Source organism: Apis laboriosa, unplaced genomic scaffold, assembly GCF_014066325.1.
Source record: "Apis laboriosa isolate Shangri-la unplaced genomic scaffold, ASM1406632v1 scaffold56_cov145, whole genome shotgun sequence".
Classification (NCBI taxonomy): Eukaryota; Metazoa; Arthropoda; class Insecta; order Hymenoptera; family Apidae; genus Apis; species Apis laboriosa.
Window position 1 is genome coordinate 1,263,855 of NW_025223765.1, and position 20,110 is coordinate 1,283,964.

At 22.2% G+C, this 20,110-nt stretch overlaps 3 protein-coding genes across 5 annotated transcripts; 2 read left to right on the forward strand and 1 right to left on the reverse strand.

Annotated features, from left to right (window-relative positions):
- The first annotated feature begins 841 nt into the window (after positions 1-841).
- On the forward strand, positions 842-1,360 carry LOC122717673. The gene is made up of 2 exons (XM_043941946.1): positions 842-1,117; positions 1,195-1,360. The coding sequence occupies exons 1-2, from the start codon at positions 873-875 to the stop codon at positions 1,352-1,354; spliced, it is 405 nt and encodes a 134-aa protein (XP_043797881.1). The 5' UTR covers positions 842-872; the 3' UTR covers positions 1,355-1,360.
- Positions 1,361-1,611: 251 nt separating this feature from the next.
- On the forward strand, positions 1,612-3,313 carry LOC122717672 (spermatogenesis-associated protein 6). Its single transcript, XM_043941945.1, has 6 exons — positions 1,612-1,750; positions 1,824-2,183; positions 2,260-2,379; positions 2,477-2,577; positions 2,714-3,064; positions 3,173-3,313. Exons 1-6 carry the CDS (start codon positions 1,703-1,705, stop codon positions 3,219-3,221), a joined length of 1,029 nt encoding a protein of 342 aa, XP_043797880.1. The 5' UTR covers positions 1,612-1,702; the 3' UTR covers positions 3,222-3,313.
- On the reverse strand, positions 3,275-6,377 carry LOC122717669 (nitric oxide-associated protein 1). Of its 3 annotated transcripts, none has more exons than XM_043941937.1 (5): positions 4,902-6,372; positions 4,478-4,774; positions 4,064-4,394; positions 3,722-3,936; positions 3,275-3,656 (listed from the first exon to the last, which is right to left on the reverse strand). In XM_043941937.1, the coding sequence occupies exons 1-5, from the start codon at positions 6,136-6,138 to the stop codon at positions 3,478-3,480; spliced, it is 2,259 nt and encodes a 752-aa protein (XP_043797872.1). In that variant the 5' UTR covers positions 6,139-6,372; the 3' UTR covers positions 3,275-3,477. The 3 variants fall into 3 exon arrangements, with proteins under 3 accessions (XP_043797872.1, XP_043797873.1, XP_043797874.1); XM_043941938.1 differs by having other exon boundaries at positions 3,281-3,656; positions 4,064-4,385; positions 4,902-6,200; XM_043941939.1 differs by lacking the exon at positions 3,275-3,656 and having other exon boundaries at positions 3,728-3,877; positions 4,902-6,377.
- Between the last annotated feature and the right edge of the window lie 13,733 nt (positions 6,378-20,110).

Consider the following 20,110-nt stretch of genomic DNA (forward strand, 5'->3'; position numbering starts at 1 on the left):
TCATCATCAATTATCATCATTATCTCCATCATAATCATCATAGCTATCTTTATTATTATTATTAATTATTATTATGATCATCATCATTTAAGATCATCAATTAATATTATTTTTTGACTATATTACATAAAAGTGTGCCTTGAAAGTGTTGCTGCGACGTAAACTGTATTTCTTTTTTTTTTCTGCGTCTCAGCTTGCGTGTTAATAGCAAAACGTATATATAATCAAATGATCGTTTTTTTCTTTCTTTTTTTCTTTCTCTTTTTACTTTTCTTTTTTATTTCCTTAAAAATTACATATGTTGTAGGAGTGATTTTAACTGCTGTATTTGAATTAAAAATTGCAACTTGACACCAGATATTAATTTACGATAATAAATATTATAGTAAGATATTTTATTAACAATTGAAATATTATGAAAATGAAACTCTGTACGAATAGCGAATTTGTGAAATATTTGAATTTGTATCTACATTTTCGATTCGATTTTATTATATATATTTAATATTATTCGTTATATATTTCTAAAAATGTTTCGAGCACAGCGCCTCTGAGTTTTATCGCTTTGTCATATTTTCGTGTGAATCTCTTCTATATTTTCATTTCTACATTTTTCTTCGAATATTTTGTTGAAAGTTTTTAAATATTTCCTGTAAATCTTTGACTGATTAGACACGGTCTTCCGCTTACTATGTATGCGTTTTCTATTCATATTTTAAAATAAAGTACGCTAATCGAACAAGTATCGTTCGCCTGCCCATTGTTAAAAATTGATGTTTTTTTTTTTTTCTACATGACATTTCAATCTAGTTTCCAGTAATAATTCCAGTAAGTAAATTCTAGTGGCACTTGAAATCGTGATAAAGGGCAACATGATCAATCCTATGAAATTGCGATTTTATAACGAAAGATTTGAGAAAGAAAAAAAATATTTTCGACTGCATGAAAAATTTGTAGCTATCGCGCGAACAAAACCATTAACCGGTAAATTTTACGCGAAACATGACGTGATCCCAGAATGCGAGATCCGACAAGAATATATCGATTTGATTTCGAAACGACTACTTCTAACCCCAAAGGATATTTATACGTTCAAGCCACCGACAGTGAATATGGAGTACGCAATATAAGTACATCGAAAACAAATACACGTATCTCTTATAAAATAATCTTTTCGTGATTCAAATTTTATAGGTACGGTTGGTTTTCCGAACTTTTGATACCTCGAACGAAAGATCCAAGATTATGCTTCCCTAAAAGGCAAACAGATTTCATATCTAATGAGCTTAAAATACGTCACATACAAAGAGGTTTACCGATCGAAAAATTTGTCGGAATACCATTCAAAGTTTAAAAGCATACCGTATGATACTAACGATCGTCGATAAAATTCAATATCGATGTTACGTCCATCTCGTTTCCTGGCAACAAACGAACAACACAGATCCCGCTTCAACATGCTATAGGCCAACCAATTTTCCGTACATATCGTTTCCTTGCTCGAGGAAACGTTTTTTGGAAGAAACGCCATTTGGAGGGTGATCGCGCGATTTTTTTGAGCAATTGGACAACGCCGGCGATCAACCTCACAGGCCCCCTCTTTGATCGTAAACGTTTATTAGTTTAAACTACCGAAGAAAATGATTTTGAGATAAAAAATGATATTTTGATACCTGATACCTGTTGGTTGAACGAAACGATCATGGCGGGGAAAGGTTTCTGCGTAAAAATAAAACTTGAATTACACGCCGTAAGTATCACAATTGAATTTCAACAATCATTTAATATTCAATATTAAACTTATGCGAAATAACCTCTTTTAGATAACGTGTCCGGGTGTATGGCTGTGTCCTAATGGGAAAATAGCGCTGCGAATAACCAGTCTTGGTTCCATCCTAGAATCTCACAGAGTATCACCGATTTTTCCACTATTATTTCACAACGAGTTTAACTTTAAGAAAACTTTCACACGGCTGGCTGCTTTGACAGAGTTGCAACGGATTCTGGAGAAACAGCCTTTCTATGCGGAATTGATACAATGGCTTAACCCGTGTAACCAACCCATCATCTTGGCCACCTTTCATACTAGTTTAGCTGATCTTCTCTATCCCGTAGCTCATTGCAAACATTTACTACCTGGAGTCGACATTGATCTACTTATGGACCCCACCAAATATTTTCCTGTTAGTATCTTTTTTATTTCTTCCCTTATACAAGTTCAATTAAAAATAAAATATTTTTTTGATTTTATTTATACAGGGTATTATAGCACCTAAAATCGAGATTTCGACAAAAACAGTCATAGAAGAAGTAAAAACGATTTACCATGCAAATATTGATCAATCTTGTGTATTCAATCCAAAAACAATCGATTCTAAGGTAAAATATATAAGAATGATAAATATTATTATTCCCTTTATTTTTATTATCTAATGCGTCAATCATCAACCAATCGATTCAATAAACATGATTTTAGCAAAAATCTTACACCCACAAAAAACGAGCCGTCAAAGGTATTATCAGGCAAAGAAAAGTTTGTCATAGTCGAGCAAAATCGAAAAATCAAGTTTGCTATTCGTAAGTATTATCAATTATTTATTATTATTATTATTATTATTATGTATAATATTTATTAATAAATGAATATAGATAAAATTATATTATTTGAATTTCATTAACAAATATCAAATGTAAATATGGCATACTTTCACAGTGCACGGTACCGATGCAAATCATGCAACGATATAATGTGCCCATATCAGATTGAACCATATCGAACTAGTCAATGTTACCATCCATTGAAACAGAAATTAAAAAGCCAAAAGAATCTTGCCATCCATGTTGACGCAAATGATGCATTGCCATCACATGAAATACCTTTTATTTGTGGCAACCTGCATATCTTTGATAGCTGCCCTGTCTGTTTGAAGTATAAATGTTATTTTTCCAGTGAATGTGACGGTACTTCTCCCGATAAGTCGATTCCAATAAATTTGTGTAATTATCAGCATTATGGATGTCATTGTTTACCGAATAGTCAGTTGTCGCAAGAACCTATTTCTACGTAAGTTTATCGTACATGATGCAATTATTTTTTAAATGATTCGATCAGTTTATTTTTCTTTTTCTTTTTTTCTTTCTTTTGTTCTTGTTTTCGTTTTTATTTTTGCAGAGTACCAGGCCTGATATTTTCGGCAAAGGATTCCAAATCAAATGTATAGGTTCCATTGCTCATTAATCATTTTTTATAATAAAATGAAATCATCAAGAAAGAAAAAATACACAAAAATAACATTTTATTGTATGCAATAACATTTTATTCGGATTTTGAAATTTGAAAAATCTTATATTATAAGAATATATACTTTTCTTTCAATTATTCGGTAGACGAAAGATAAATGCGATTTTAAATCGATTAAATATAAAGTAATATTAATAATTTGATTAATACCAAGATAAAGTTCAAAACTTAATTTATTATTTAATGAATACTTTTCGTCCTAATGAATGCAATGGAGTACCTTGAATTCTCGAACCGCGAAGACACACTGATTTACTTAACAATGCTGGACACCTGAGATATATTCCACGACCTTCTGGTGTCCATGCTCTTAATGAGACATTGTTGTTTTCAAATGGTGTAATTGCGATCCAACCTGTCGATTGATTAAATCAAATTATATTAAAATCATTTCAATCATTGTTTATTATATAGATTTACCTATACTTGACAATACAATATCTCCAGCAGATTCATTTTTCACGCCAGTTACTTTTATCTCCTTTGATTTTAATTTCGGCCATATTTTTAATCGTTTTTGATCGTTTGTAGGTACAACGAAAGCTTCAGTTTCTAACAATTGATCATATACCTCCTCTGCATCAAAAGTATAACATATTGTTATAGGTAATTTCTTACTTGCAAACAGAGTGCATCTATTTTTCGATAAAAAATATATAAGAAAATTTAATTTTTTTAATTTGATTTAATAATTCTCTAGCTGCATAATAACTATTTTTCAAAATGCAATAAAAAATATAAAAATTATATATATATGTATACCGTATAAAATATTCTCCTTCAAGATAATCTAATCTTCCCATACCAGCTACAAATATAGTTTGTTTTGGTTTAAGCACAAATGTTCTTGGTGTAATAATTTCCTGCGGTAATGTTAACAATAATTCATCAGTAGTTAATAAATCCAGTATTTGATCTTTCTGAATAGTACCCGGAGTATCATAACACCAACGACTATGTTCGTACTCTGATTCGGATTCATTTAAAAAAATCTTTTTCGTCATGAATTTATACGATTTTTCTAAAAAAGGATCGATACTCTCGTCTTTTTTTGAATACTTGGAAAACGATTTACCAACATCGTCTATAAATCCCATAATAAAAATCCCATTTAAATGAATATTTGATTTATAAATTAATAAAAATTAATAAAAAGATTTAAAATTTTTTAATTACCTTCTAATGTTGCAAACTTCATATTTCCTGTTTCTTTAAATTTATAATCCCTATATTTCGATTCTTGTATCTTATAAAATTTTTCCTTGATAAGCCTTTGTACTCTTAACAAATATTTTTTTCCATTCGGATTTAAAATTGGAAATTTGAGTAAGTTTAATGTAGTTCCTGGCCAAGCAGATATTGTAGCGCATTGTACGAGATCGATAGCTTTTACTTTACAATAATCAGAATTTAATAATGTATTGAACAAAGAAGACTTTCCAACATTTGTACAGCCAACTAAATATACATCACCTGAAACATGAATTATTATGATTATGAAGTGTATAGAAAAATATAAAAAAATAAAAAAATAAATAAAAAATATAATCGAAAATTTTTTCTTAAATTTTTCTTAATTTTTTCTTAAATTAACAAATACCTTTATATCGCCATTTGTACTGCAACTTATTTATTAACTCTTCTATACCAAATCCAGTTTTCGCAGATATGAGTTGGATGTGTGTAATGTTTTCTTTTTTCACACCAGTTACATGAACTACTGTATTTGCTAAGAGTTGCTTAATGTTCTCAAGAAACTTTGGAGAATCCCTAGGCAATAAATCAATTTTATTCCCAACAAGAAAAATAGGAGTAAAAGGATGCATAATACTTTTTAAATCAGGCCAAATGCTGCAAGGGAAATCAGTCAGATCAATTATAAGAATAATGGCGCATTTTTTAGTTTTAATCACTTTCAGTAAGTTAGGATAATCTTCAATTGATACTTTCACTTCTAAAGCTGCATTGTAAAACTTCAAAAAATGACATCTTTGACATATTGTTGATTTCAAGTCTTCATCATCATTCTTTGAAAATAATTCTAATGGTAAATATCCAGGAATTTCTGGATCTTTGCAATGCAATAAAGCACCGCAGCCACCACATGGTATAGAACTGACTTCTGAATTAGGATTTGGTGTACCATAATAATTATACCAACATTCGTTAAGTAAAGTATCATCAAAGTGTTCATAATCAGTCATCCAAGTAGATGGAATTTTCCATAATTCTCCTTTTGGTATCTTATTGTTTTTTTCTACATTTTCAAGCATAGAAATATTTTTATTATTATTCAAAGTATTCTGCTTTATTTGCAAATATTTTTCAAACAATTCTTTGTACTTTTCATTTGGTAAATTTATATTTGTTTTTTCTGTATTAGTATCATCTAACATTTTTGTATCAGTTATTTCATATGAGTCTACTGCTGCATATGGCATATATATAGGTTTTTGTTTTTTCACATTTTCATTTTCACATTTATCAATCTTTTCTTCATCTTTTTTTTCTTTGAGAATATTGGTCTCTTTTTTATCCTTTAACCATTCATTTAGCATAATACTATATGTTTTTTTCTCACTCATTTCGAATTTCATCTTTTCTTCTTGTTTTATTCTTTGTTTTTCTATTTTTTTATGTTTTGCATATCCTATTTCTCCATAATCTAAATAATCGCAATACAACAATTTATTTCGAAGAGATAAAACTTTTGGATTCACTTTAGATCCAATATTCCTATATAAAATCGTTTTTTTAAATTGTTGTAATCCTAAATTATGGTACATGTTATGATTACATAATTGAAATAAGTAAAATTTTAGATTCGACGTTTGCATGATAATATATAATAATATTATTTAAGATATTTTTTTAAGATATTTTTTCTTATTATTAAATATATATTGAATATATTAATATTTTTTAATATTGAAAAATTTTTAAAATTGAAAAATATATCAAAATTATCACACAATATTAAAATTATCACAAATATCGTTTTTATTATGATTTGTACTAATTATCATAACTATTGAAACTTGAAAAAAACATAATTAAAATACAAATATATTTCTAAAAAGGTTATATATAACCTCAATGAAATATACAACCTTATATACAACCTGCAATGAAAGTTAATAGATACAAGTGAACAAAACTATGAGTCAAAAACTATCGATAAAACCTACTAGTGAAAACAATTGTAACAATTAAAAAATCACTTAAAGAGCATATTGAAATGATATATATTCATTAAAAATATCAATTGAAATATTATATACAATATAAACGAAATAAATATTTTAAAAAAATTTTTTTTTATAAAAATCTTATTATTCGATTTCGATGTATCGATCAATTTTTTAAAAAATTATTTATGCGATACTTCTTTTTATTAAATTCTAACTATTTATTAAATTCTTATTTTATTTTTTTAACGCAATACAGTTTATAAAAATTTTTTTGCTGTTTTTATAGGAACTATAAAACATTAATATTACATTGTAACGAAAAATAATTTGAGAATGGAGAAAGAATATAATATCAACAGATTCAAGACACAAAAGTTGGTCAGGGTTGAATATCTGAATTTTGGTATTATAAAATATCTATAATTATGTTAATTTATTTTTAATGCTTTTATTTCGAAAATTATATCAATAATTTTTATTATATATATTTAACTGACATTTATATTATATTAAATTTTTATATTATAAATTAATTATTTATATTATATTAAACTTATATTATATTATATTTAACTGACATTTTTACTATTTTTTTATTATATTTTTTATAATTGAAATTATACATGATTTAAAAATGATTTTGGAAAGATATATTTTAATATACGAAAATATTAGAAAATAAAAAATATTTATGTGTTTTGTTTTAAATTTTATATTTAATAGGAATAATAAAAGATTTTGTTTCTCCGAATTTTGTTTGCTCTTATATATATATATATATATATATATATATATTATGTATTATATATGTGTCGTATTAACTATAGATGGCAGTAGTATCTTATTTGTAATAGCGTGTTATTATCATTATTATCAAGTTAGTTAAAATATAATCATTTTCATAAAAGAAAAATAAACATAAAATGAAAATTATAATATAAATATGAAAATTATTTCTTTATATATATAAGTAATATTTAAGTATATATATTTTACTGAGATAATTAACATTTAAAAAGTTGAAACAAATAAAAAATAAGAATAATACGTTATATTACATTATATATTAACATAGTTAAACATGTTTTCTCATTGACTTGACATTAAAAGAATTTAATATAGAAAAACAATAGAAAACAGTTATCGACAAAGTGTACGTGATCAGTGACATGTAAACTTACGATTCGACGAGGTCGACAAGTTTAACTCGTGTTAATTGTATAGAGGTCGTGCAGCTTCATTTGTGAAACCAAATAATTAATTATGGAATTTATGGAAATAAAATTAGAATTATTTTGATTTTTTGTTTAATTTTTATCATTTTACTCATTCAATATATTGAAGTTGTTTTGAAAAAATGGTGAAAGATGAATAAGTCTTCCATCGTAAATATATGAATAGATATACATATACATATATATACATATATTTAGATAGATGGATAGATAAATAAATATAGACAAATAAAAGTGCATGAGAACGCATATATATATGTATATATAAGTATATATGTTATTATATACTAACTACATACGCGACATCGCGCATTATTCTCAGATTCTTAGGAGACTGGAGAGACTAAAGGAGAAATGCGAGAAGAATTACACATCAACCAAGAAAACATTGCGAATGATCAGAATATTGTCAATTCTCTTTAGAATTATCGATCAAAATATCCGATCTAATTTAATCTTTAAGCCAATTAAACTTAATACATATATATATATATATATATAAATATTGAATAATAAAATAAAAAAATGTTTTAAATATATTTAGATTTTCATTTTATAGCATATAAGATTATCATTGATATTTTTACATAAGATTCCGAAAGATTATTTGAATCAGTAGTTCATTGTCATTAATTAAACATATTTTTATAATATTTTAAAACATATTTTAAAATCAAAAATAATTTAAATTTTAAAACTCACATCTTTTTATTACATATTAATAGAATTTTGAATATATTAATTAAATCAATAATAATATCGATATTCGTTTTTGAATATGTATTTTGAGTCAAAAATAAATTTATTTGAAACACAGACAAAATTGTTTTATTTTATCTACTTTTTTATAGAAAATCACTACTGACGGTGAAAAAGTATCGAAAAATGTTGAAAATTTTAATATACCGCTAGTATAGTATCTCGATCAAGAAATCGAGAATCGTAGAAGAAAAAGCAGTAGTAGCGAGCCTATGTAATAGGTAATGAAGAATCTATAATCGAATAAATATACATGTATATTATATGCATCTATATATATAATCGTACATTTAACTTTCATATATTCTGAATAAGTAATCTATTTTTTAATATTTAACGATGAGATTGCAAATGTTTTGTTAAATGATTATTAAATGAATTAATTAATGAATTTACCATTCAAAAAAACAAATAAACAATAATTTCAATTTCTTGCATTTCAATTTTTATTTCTATATTGTATTTATCAAGATGCAGTCGTTCCTTTTGAATCGAAACAACTTTGACTTCAAATCGTCACGGTCACGCGGTAAATGTAGCCACGTCATCATAGTCGCACCACGTCAGTGTAATTTACAAATGATGCAATAAATTCGGAAAGCATTCGCTTCATATTGAAGACATAAGATTGCATGGATACCAATAGCGACATAGCCCAGCTTGTTAATATGTCAACAACGTAATCTTTCTACCGACGAGCCAATAACCTCTCAGTGAAATCCACCTCGATGAAGCCACGTTATTAATATCCTATTGATTTTTCATACACATATCCTTTTCATTTTGTTTTCTTTCAAATTCTTGTTCAATAAATTATTAAAATTTTTTTTTTATAATTTTTAATTTTTTAACTTTATATTATATTATTTATATCGATAGAACAATCGAAATATCTTCAGTTGTATTTTAAAATCATTTGAATATCTAGTAATATAATTTAATTTCTAATTAGATTTTTTGTATATACTAATATATATTCTTGTATATACATTAAAATTAAGATTATGCGATGTTAATTTGTTTATAAAAGAAATAGAAATATATGTTTATTAATAACAGATAATAATTTAGTAATAACTTCTCAATATGATATTGATCTCATGAAAGAATATGGTCTATAAAAACTGCAGTTATAGATATCAATAAAATAATAATTGCAATTCCTTACTTTATTAATTTAAATAATAAAATATATTATGTCTAGTATAAAATATATAATATATGTAATATGTAATATAAAATATGTACATTATTAAAAAATAGAATGAAACTCCGTTTATAATATATATTATTAATCGAAATAATTACCTATTTTAAATTTATATATTTTATAATATTAATGATTGATCAAAATATAATATTAATATTTGGGCAATAATGTATATATTATTGATAAAATAAAACCTCAAATAATTTGAATTATTAAAAATATATTTAAAATTGTATTAAAATTTCATATATATAAATAATAATATTTATATTAATTTTTATTGGAGTTGACAACATAAATATATATAGTATATATAGTATATATAATCGGAATTGTGATTTTGTTTTCTATGTATAAATTTTTCTTCAAAAGAAAAAATTTCGATTTCAAATGGAAAGAGCTGTATCAAAATTGAAATATTTAAAATTGAAAGTAAAGCAATTGATTGAAAAAAGTATGAGGTTATCATCTTATAACAAAAATATTATATGCTCACTGATTGAATTTAAATTAAAGTTATGTTAAAAAATGAAGTTTTAGAATTTTTATTCTTATATTTGCATTCAAATTAATTATTGTGAATTGGTTTAAACGAAGAAAAATGTTGCTTTAAAATATTGTAAGTATATTATATATGTGCGATAAATTATTACACAGGGTCGAGTATACATATAGCTCGTTAAGCTGGTTACATACTCGACTGAGGTTATAGTTCCGAAACCTTTCGAACACGATCCCGTTGCGTCAGCCAGCTTTTTGATTCATTCGCAAGATTGTGCGCGTGATCGATTGACCGATATATATATATAGGAGGTGTTAATTTAACTTTTATAGTTCCAGCACATTCAATCATATTTTATTTCGAATTTTATATATATATATATATATACATATTACGTTTTATAAGATTATTACTAATTATTATATTACTATATGTAATAAACTATATAATCAAAATCTAGAATAATTCGAGTCAAATTTATAATTTTGCAATATAAAATAGAAAGTTACTCTATAATTAATTTATTCACGAAATTACTCATTATCAATAATATAAATAACGCAATAGTTCATAAACAAGCCAATTTTAAAAAAAATATCGATAAATGTAGTAAAAGCAATAGAAAAATTGAAGAAAATATAATTATTATAATATTATAATGTAGTTATATAATAATATAATTGTTATAATAATATTATGTGTTATTATAATTATTTATGAAATTTTTTAGAATATTATTTTAAGGACATGATCAATATTATGTATATAAAGTATTATGTATATAAAGTTTGAATAATATTACAAATATACAATTCGTGAAAAAATATTTGAATATATATAAATATAAATATAAAAATATAATAATTATTAATATTAGAGTCAAATTAAGTAATTAGATCAAAAATCATTTATATTTTTAAATATTTTTTATATTCGAAGTTTATGTTTGTAGTTAATTATTTATATTATAACTTTAGTGTTTATTTTCAATTTATAATTTGCATAGTCTATTTATTATACTAATGACACTTTCAAAATTTTTGTGTAACATATATATATATATATTACACATTCTTAATATAATATATATATATTATATTATATTAATTTTCTATATAATATAATTTAATAATAATTTAATAATTAGAAAATTATAATATAATTTTCTATATAATATAATATAATTTATGAATAACAATATATGTATATATTATATACATATATTAATATATGTATATAGATAATGTGTAGATATATTTAATCTTGAGCATTTCATTAGCCAATAATCAGATTTCTTAATTTCTGATAGTTGATTACTGAATATTTTATATATATATATATATATATATTCTATATAATTATTAGTTAATTTTTAAGAAGCGGGCAATATCTTTTTTGACTTATTGGTCAAAATATAAAATAAAAATTATAGAAAAAATTGTTGAAAAACATGAAAATATTATTTATTTTATTCACTCTAAAAATATTTCCATTTTTTAAAATGAAAAATATGTAATAATAGACACATCGGTCTCGCAAGACTTGGCGTCCAACAGTAAAGAATTAATTAGGTCATGGTCTCAATCCTTTGGATATCGGATCGATACTATTATCGAAAAAAAATAATATCTACTATATAACAAGTTGACATTATTTTTCGTCTTAAATACTTTATCCATCATAATATGAAATCTATCTACGGCACATAAATCATTCCTTTTCATACTTTGTATAAATGTTATCAGGCACGCTAACAGATACTAATAGTAACTAGAAAAGTACGATTTTTAAATTTCGACTTCGTTTGAAACTTAAATCAACACTGACGTTATTTGTGCCTAAGTGAATTCTATGTTTACATTTTGTTTGCGTCTCACTTGCGTGTTTACACCTATATAATATAAAGGTCTTCTATCGTTCGTATAGCACGTTTGTTTATCCATACTAAAGTCAGAAAATAACTATGCAAATGCCTGTTCGATCATATGTAAAGGAACAACGAGTTAGTCGTGCTTGCTGTTAGTATTGTTGGTTGATTTATTTCGATCGTTTTTCATTATTGATTTTATGATATTTTAAATATTTTTGAACAAGCCACAATTTTTTCTTATCAACACTTGGTAATTAGATTTCGATTGTTTTTCACATAAATCGTAAATGAAAAGAATGAAACTGAAAATATAAAATGTTTTCCATTAATTTCAAACGAACAACCAGGTAAAATGTTTGGTACACGTTTAGCACGAATGCTCGGTGCCAATAATGTGGCGTTACCTTGACTAGAATGGAATAGATACCAAGAAAAGATACCGTTATACTAGAGTAACAACGTAACCAAGATATTTTACGTTAGACGCATATTATTGTTATTACAATGATCGCTTTAATATTCATATTTATTACGATATGCGACAGTTTATTGCTCTATAAATATATTTGTTTATAGTGATGTTGTTGAATGAATTATTTTTTAATTCTGTATGAAAAACATTGTATGAAGAACATTTATTTTAATTGATAAAAATATTAAAATTTTATTTATTGCACATAGTATTCTGTACAAGTAAAATAATAAAATAATTTAACATCATAAAAATAGTATTAAAAATATAATGATTTATTACGATGTAAACTGTTTTGTCTGAATATTTTTATAATAATTTACCCATTATCGTTCTTGTATTAAATGGATAAAATCTATATTGTAAATTTATTATTATTTAAAATTATTATTATTTATTGCAATACTTTAATATTGAAAAACAATCAATTCAATAATATTGCTATAAACAAATATACAAAATGAACGATATAAAATACGATAATTTGTTTTCTTTGGAGTTATTGCAGATTTGCAGATATCGACATACCTTTCTTTTTAAATCAAACGGTTTATAGAGGTTAATCATCTAGGGTGTAACAAATTCTTAGTGCGGTTTTCCTTGAGACCTAAAAAATTTCATATAATAGAACGGCATATTAATTTGTTGTTATTCAAATGACTTGTAAATGTTATCAAACCTGACAACATTTTCTTTTATTCCGCATAGTTTCTGCAAAAATAATCTACATAAAGATAAATATGCAAAAAAAATTCTTAGTCATTTTTTCGCAAAAATATAATCATTATGGTATACACAATGATTATTCTATTACTTTGTATATTTGATAAAATAATTTCTAAAATAGTATTTTATAATAAAATGTTTATTACAAATATAAACATAATATTCGTAAATATATCTATAAAAAATTTTTTGTTTGTATTTTTCATTAATAATTTTCTAGTTTATAAATTTCATAAAAAAAGCTTCAAAAAAATATTTCAAGTATTTATATATTATTAAATTTAATTATAATTATTTAAATAACGAAAAATTATAATATAATATTCCATTTAAAAATATGAAAAAATATAAAGAAATTCTTAGATCTCAAGGAAAATCCTAGTAAAAATTTTTAAACTAGATACGTTAAATTTTTTTGTTCTTTTCTATATTTTAAAATATTGAAAATTATTTTTAAAATAATTCTTTATAATAAAATATTTCAAGATTCATTTATAATACATGAATGGAAAATATTTATTTAAAATAAAATAATTTTTATAGATATTTTAGAAATAATTGTTCGAAATAAAATTTATATATCTGAATTTGTTTTGTTATTTATTTTAAATTATCAAGTGTGATTTTATATAATTATTATTAAAAAAGTAGATAAAAAATAAAAAAATATTTATTTAAAAATAAACTTAATATTTTTTAATTAATAAATAAACATAAGTGTTAAAATATAAATAATCTGTATGAATTGCAAACATGAATGAAATAAAATATAAGCAAACAAAAACAAACACAATTATAGAAATCATTATAGAAATAAATTATTATTTTAAATTAAATATATTTAACACAAACAAACACAAACAATCTGACTTAAACAAATAATTTTATGTATATTTTTATTATAAATCTAAATACGATTTTTTAATTTATGAAATTGAAATTTGAAATTTTGTGCAATCTTGAAACTTTTGAAACTCTAGAATGCTTTTTTTTTCTTTTTTTTTTGTAAGAAATATCTTTATTTATTATTATTATTTATTATATTTTATATTTTATAAGAATTCAAATTTTAATAAATTTTGATTTTAACAATTCATTAAATTAAATCTCGTAATCAGTAAATAATAATAACAGTTATATTTTTAACTTGTGAAAAGTTTAATTTTTATGTAAATTACTTTTTATTTCGAATTATAAAAATTCGAATAAAAAACAAAAAGTTTCGAGATTCAAAAATTCTAAATTTTTTTATTTATTTTAATTTTAATTTTTTTGTTTGAAATATTATTATTAATCTATATTAAATATTAATCCATATATGTTTAAAAAATCCATGTGTTAAAAAATAATTTAATTTAAAAAAAATGTATCAATATTTGCAATAATTTAAAAAAAATAATCATACTTTATATGTCTTATTCTATATGTAATAAGCGACAATCATTTTCCTTTTATCTTTCACTTTATTTATTTTATAAAAACATTTTTTCAATAAGAATTATTTGTAGTACAAAGTTGCATTAAATTTGTATTGTATGAAATATTACGTATCAACCGTGGTCAAATTTTCGAAATTGTATTCGATAGAAAATTGTAGTTTTCGAGAGTAAAACGGATCCAAATTGCTTTTACGCCTCTGGCACGAATCCCGCGTTTAACGTATCGTTATAAATATCGTTTATGTTAACTGGTGCTCTCGTTGCAAGTCGTTTGACCGTCTGAAAGATAGATACATAATTATTCTGCATCATTGAATGTTCTTTTCAACTAGTTGATATATATATTTACTATCGAGCCAATTCTTTCAAGTGTTTCATGATTTTCAAACCTAACGAAATGACTAACCAAAAATGAATCGTTAATATCATTTCAAAATTACATCATTCAAAATGTCTATTATTACGAACAATTGTTTATGTAACTGCTTTTATGTAAGATTAGGATTATCAAACTAAAGTAGAGCAAAATTTAAATACTAGTGGCGAATAGAAAAAATTTTTTAAAGAAATGTCAATAATATATATAAAAGCAAACGAGGAGCAAATGAGGAGCCGAAGCCACAAGAATTAGCTTGTTACAACGCAATATGCTTTTTAGACTAGCTTTACGCCAGCAAAGGAAGAATAATGACCTTGAAACATAAGGAAGATTCAACTGATATCATAGATTCCGGTTTGAAGTTATGGTGTTAAATATATATTCAAATATATGTTCATTCAAATATGAATTTAATATATTCTTATTATAAAATCTGTGTACTTTATATATATATATATATATATATATATGTATAAGTATATATATATATATATATACTTATACATATATATAGATACAGAAACTGTTATAGATAATATAGTTAATATAGATAAAAAACTGTTAAAATATACGGATATTGATATTGAAATATACATGAGAAATATTAAAATATTAAAATACAAGGATACATTAATGAAAATGTCTTATCTTATGTAAATAATTTATGATAAGTATTAGATTTTAAAATAAGATACAAGTTTTAAAAATATATTTTGTAATTTTTTTTTTTATAAATAATAATAAATAATTTTCAAATAATGCTTTCTTTAAATTGATTCATTTAAATAAAATAATAAATAATTTCACTATAATCTCTTGTATGCAATTTTATTTGAGTGAATTAATTCAAATTAAACAATATTTAAGAATGATTGAATTTCAACTAAAAAAAATTGCCTATTTTTTTAAATTATTTGAAAATAAAAATAATAATGTATTTTAAATAATTCATTATCTCAAATTTTTGTTTCTAAGATATCACCTTTGAAATTAATATATTTTAGACTTAATTACATACATTTGTTTTGATACACATGTAGAAAAAGCTAGTTCAAAATTGAATATAATAATATTCTCTATTATTCATCATCAGTGCTTGATTTAAGTACAAAAAAAATATAAGAAGAAAGTAAACAATTTCAAAAATGTCACGAAAAAAATAATTATACAATGAAGAAAATTTCTGAACTTTCTGTAATTTTCATCTTATCTTTATAAAAATAGTATTAGAGATAGTATTATATAATAGTATTAGAGATAGTATTATATAATGGATTCTTAAAATTTTTCTCATAGATCTTTTTTCTTCTTTCAAATACAAACTAAATCAAAATAATTTTATTAAGAATTGAATTATTTTAAATAATATTGATTTTAAAAAAATTATTTTTAATAAATTTATTTTTAATAAGATTATTAATAAAATTATTTCAATTTATATTGAACTTATATATATTTTAATAGAAAGAATTTTATTGACTATTTTCTTATTATATACTTACATTTACCTGTTGGAAGCCAAACATATAACTAGGTCATTCACATAATAGAAGTCTGTTGATTTCCTCTGCTAATTTGTCATTTTCCGTTTAAATAATAAGAATGTATATTTATATAAGTGGACTAAGTCATATAAGTATCTTTTTTTTTGGATTATATGCAATACTTGCAAAATTGAGTATACATTGGCCAAAAATATTGTTAATTTTATTGTTAATTGTTATGATAAATAATAAAATATAATATAATATAATGTAAAATAACTCGATAATAGTAAAATATAATATAATGAAAAAAAATCATATAATAACTATTATATTTTAAGAGATAAATCCTCTAGTTTTACGTTCCTTAATTGAATTTTTAATGTAGTAAAGTATTTCTACATTAGGAAGTACATCAAAAAATGAAAAATGATTTTTTTCTTAAGAGTTATTAATGTTGAAACAATTTCAGTTTTTATTAAGAAAATGTTTTTCGGAATCCAAATCATTATAAATTTAAAAATTGAATTGCATTTATGAAAATCTCGATATAAGATTTTTCGAGTTATGATTTTTTTTCATAAATTTTATATCTATTTATTATAATAATTCAAAAATTGATTATATTTTTGAATTATTAATATATAAGCTAAATTTTGAAAATTGTTATATTAATAGTATTGCGTGAAATAAAATTTTATAAGAAGTTGAAAAAAAAATTCTTTCTACATCTAACCTAATCTAACAAAACATAATATATTTCACTATAATTCATTTCGTAATGAAGTAAATAAAGAGATAATTTTACATTAAAATATATTAAAAAATATTTTATTAGATATGCTTAGATTATACGAAATAAAGAATTATTAAAAAAATATTGAATAATTTTTTTGGAATAATTATTAATATATTTTTAATTTTATTATTAATTTTTAAAAGTAAATTACAAATTTAAAGGAATTCAAATTAAACAAAGATGAGAGTTTAAAATTTAATTTTGATCGTGTATAGAGTGTTCCTTATTTTATGATGATAATTAATTGGAAAAAAAAAAGAATTTTAGAAATGTTAGAACAAGATTTGAATTATTGAATTGTTAGAAGCGATTATTTGACGAATATTTTTAGAAATTCGTAATGGTTAATATACATTAAGATTTAAAAAATAATTATAGTGCTTGAGATTCTGAAGAATTAAATGAAAAATTAAATGAATTTCAAATAGTTTGATTGATTTATTACATAATAATTATGTGTATATTGAAAAAATAAAACGCAGACCAATAATCTTAATATACATTGTTTCTTGAATCATATTCTAGAAATTTTAATTATTATTTATTATTTCTTAAAAAGTTATTAATAAATAAAATGAGAATATTAATATAGATATATTTAACTTTATAATCATATTTTTAATATTTGAAATGATTTGATTTAAACTGATTTGTGTCAAGTTATATTTAAGTGTAATAAGTTATATATCTATATCTATATATTTTATTTCTGCAAATAGGGAAATTTTATTTACTATATTTAATTTTTACTTCTAGAATAATCGTCTTTTTTGAAAAATATTCCACTTTATTTGCAATTATTCAAACAAATGATTAACAAATGTTTAACTTATTAATTTTAATTCTATTCTAATTAAAATTCTATTCTAACTAATTTTATTCTAATTTCAATTTAGAATGTTAAAGATCATAAATTTTTTTAAAGTCTTTTATATTTATTTTATATTATTATTTTATATTTATATTTTTATTATATGAAAAACAAAATACAAAATAGTTACGGATAAGTATCTCATATTTACATTTTGAATATATTCATTATTTATGGATACATATCAGTATTTCTCAATCTCAATAGGACAGAAATTATATAATTAATAATCATAAAGACATGGTCTGCAATTGAAAATTTCAAGAGTTGAATTTGAGACGAATCATTAAAACAAATACAATCGTATAATATCTAATTTTCCTTCGAAGATTATAAAATGTTTGAAACATAATAAATTCCAAAGGGAATGAAACCAAATCATTTAAGTTTCATCTAAATTACTGAAGCTTGTTCGCTAAAAATAAAATAAATAAAATAAAAGAAATAAGATTGTTATTCACACATTTAATTTATTTATTTATAAAGAAATACTCGAAAAAGAACAATTAGCAAGAAAATAGCAAAAAAGAAAATTCTTTAAAACGAAAAAAATAAAAAAAATCAAAACAAAAATCACCGTAAGAAAATATTAATAAATTATATTTTGTACCTAATAAATTATAGATCCTATATTCAAAACCAAAAAAAATTGGATATAATCTGTTAAGAATAGATTTATGAAAGATGATTTATGTAAAAATGTCGAGGATAGCAACGATGGTTTTATCTATATTTCTATATCCAAAATAAATTACAATAAATAAAAAATTAATATATTAATATTTTAATAAGAAAAATAAATATTTTATAAATATAATAAAATTAATAATAATAGTTTTAAATAACTACATATCTTACTTTAAATAGATAAAAAAATAATTAAATTATTTAATTATTATTATAAATTGGAATTAAATATATGATTTTATACAATATATTATATCATATGAATAGACTTAGTATGAATTAATATTATAATTTAATAATCAGAAAAAGATGACTAATAAATAAAACAATCTAAAAGAAAATAATTTCTTAAAAAACAAAAAAATTCTCATTATTATTTTTTAAATTAATTTTATATGATATATTATGCAATAATAAAATTAATTAAATATCAATTTATTATATCTAATTATTATTATAATAATTATTTTATTTTATATAATAATTAATCACAAAAAATAAAATTATTATAGATTTTTTTATAAAATAATTTTAACATTTGGAATAAAATCTCGTATATAAAATTAAAATATAATTATTATTATTTTTTCATATTTTCTTTTCTTTTAGAAAAATAAAATAAAAAAAGCTATTATTCAATAAAAAATTTCTTTTTCTACCTTATCTTGATTTTACACATATATAAAGATTTAATGTTTGTTTCATCTCACACACTACAATGGGCACATGTATAATCTTAATAATGATGCTCATTATATGAGTTTGTATATAGATATTTTCATAACAAGGTTATGGCAACCATAACCTTTAGTATTTAATTGACTAAAAGTACCAAGTTAAATTCCAATGTATAAAAAGTAACCAGCAAAGAAAGGATTTCAAAAGTCAAGAAGATCTAAGCATCTAAACAACTAATCATTCGATAATTGCTATTCTATGACTTGTTTACGATACTATTAAAGAAAGTTGTTAAACATATATGTCTAATATAATTTATGAATAGCAAAAATAAGTTTTATGTCTTTTTTAGCGGCCAAATGATTTTTTCGTCCAAATTCACAAACGTGATTTTTCAACAATTAAATTATAAAAAATATTTTTATATAACAATTTTTTAAAATAAACATTCCATTAAATTTCATTTATTACTAATTATTATTAAATATTTATTATTAAATTTTATGT

What these genes read in the sequence shown, in the direction of transcription:
- LOC122717673 (XM_043941946.1), top strand. Translation starts at nt 873, where the DNA reads ATGATCAATCCTATGAAATTGCGATTTTATAACGAAAGATTTGAGAAA. An exon ending in CCACCGACAGTGAATATGGA is followed by an intron (nt 1,118 to 1,194) that starts GTACGCAATATA and finishes CAAATTTTATAG; the next exon opens with GTACGGTTGGTTTTCCGAAC.
- LOC122717672 (XM_043941945.1), top strand. Translation starts at nt 1,703, where the DNA reads ATGGCGGGGAAAGGTTTCTGCGTAAAAATAAAACTTGAATTACACGCC. An exon ending in ACCCCACCAAATATTTTCCT is followed by an intron (nt 2,184 to 2,259) that starts GTTAGTATCTTT and finishes TTATTTATACAG; the next exon opens with GGTATTATAGCACCTAAAAT. An exon ending in AAAAATCAAGTTTGCTATTC is followed by an intron (nt 2,578 to 2,713) that starts GTAAGTATTATC and finishes ATACTTTCACAG; the next exon opens with TGCACGGTACCGATGCAAAT.
- LOC122717669 (XM_043941937.1), bottom strand. Translation starts at nt 6,138, where the DNA reads ATGCAAACGTCGAATCTAAAATTTTACTTATTTCAATTATGTAATCAT. An exon ending in GTACAAATGGCGATATAAAG is followed by an intron (nt 4,775 to 4,901) that starts GTATTTGTTAAT and finishes TTCATGTTTCAG; the next exon opens with GTGATGTATATTTAGTTGGC. An exon ending in TATTGTATTGTCAAGTATAG is followed by an intron (nt 3,657 to 3,721) that starts GTAAATCTATAT and finishes ATCAATCGACAG; the next exon opens with GTTGGATCGCAATTACACCA.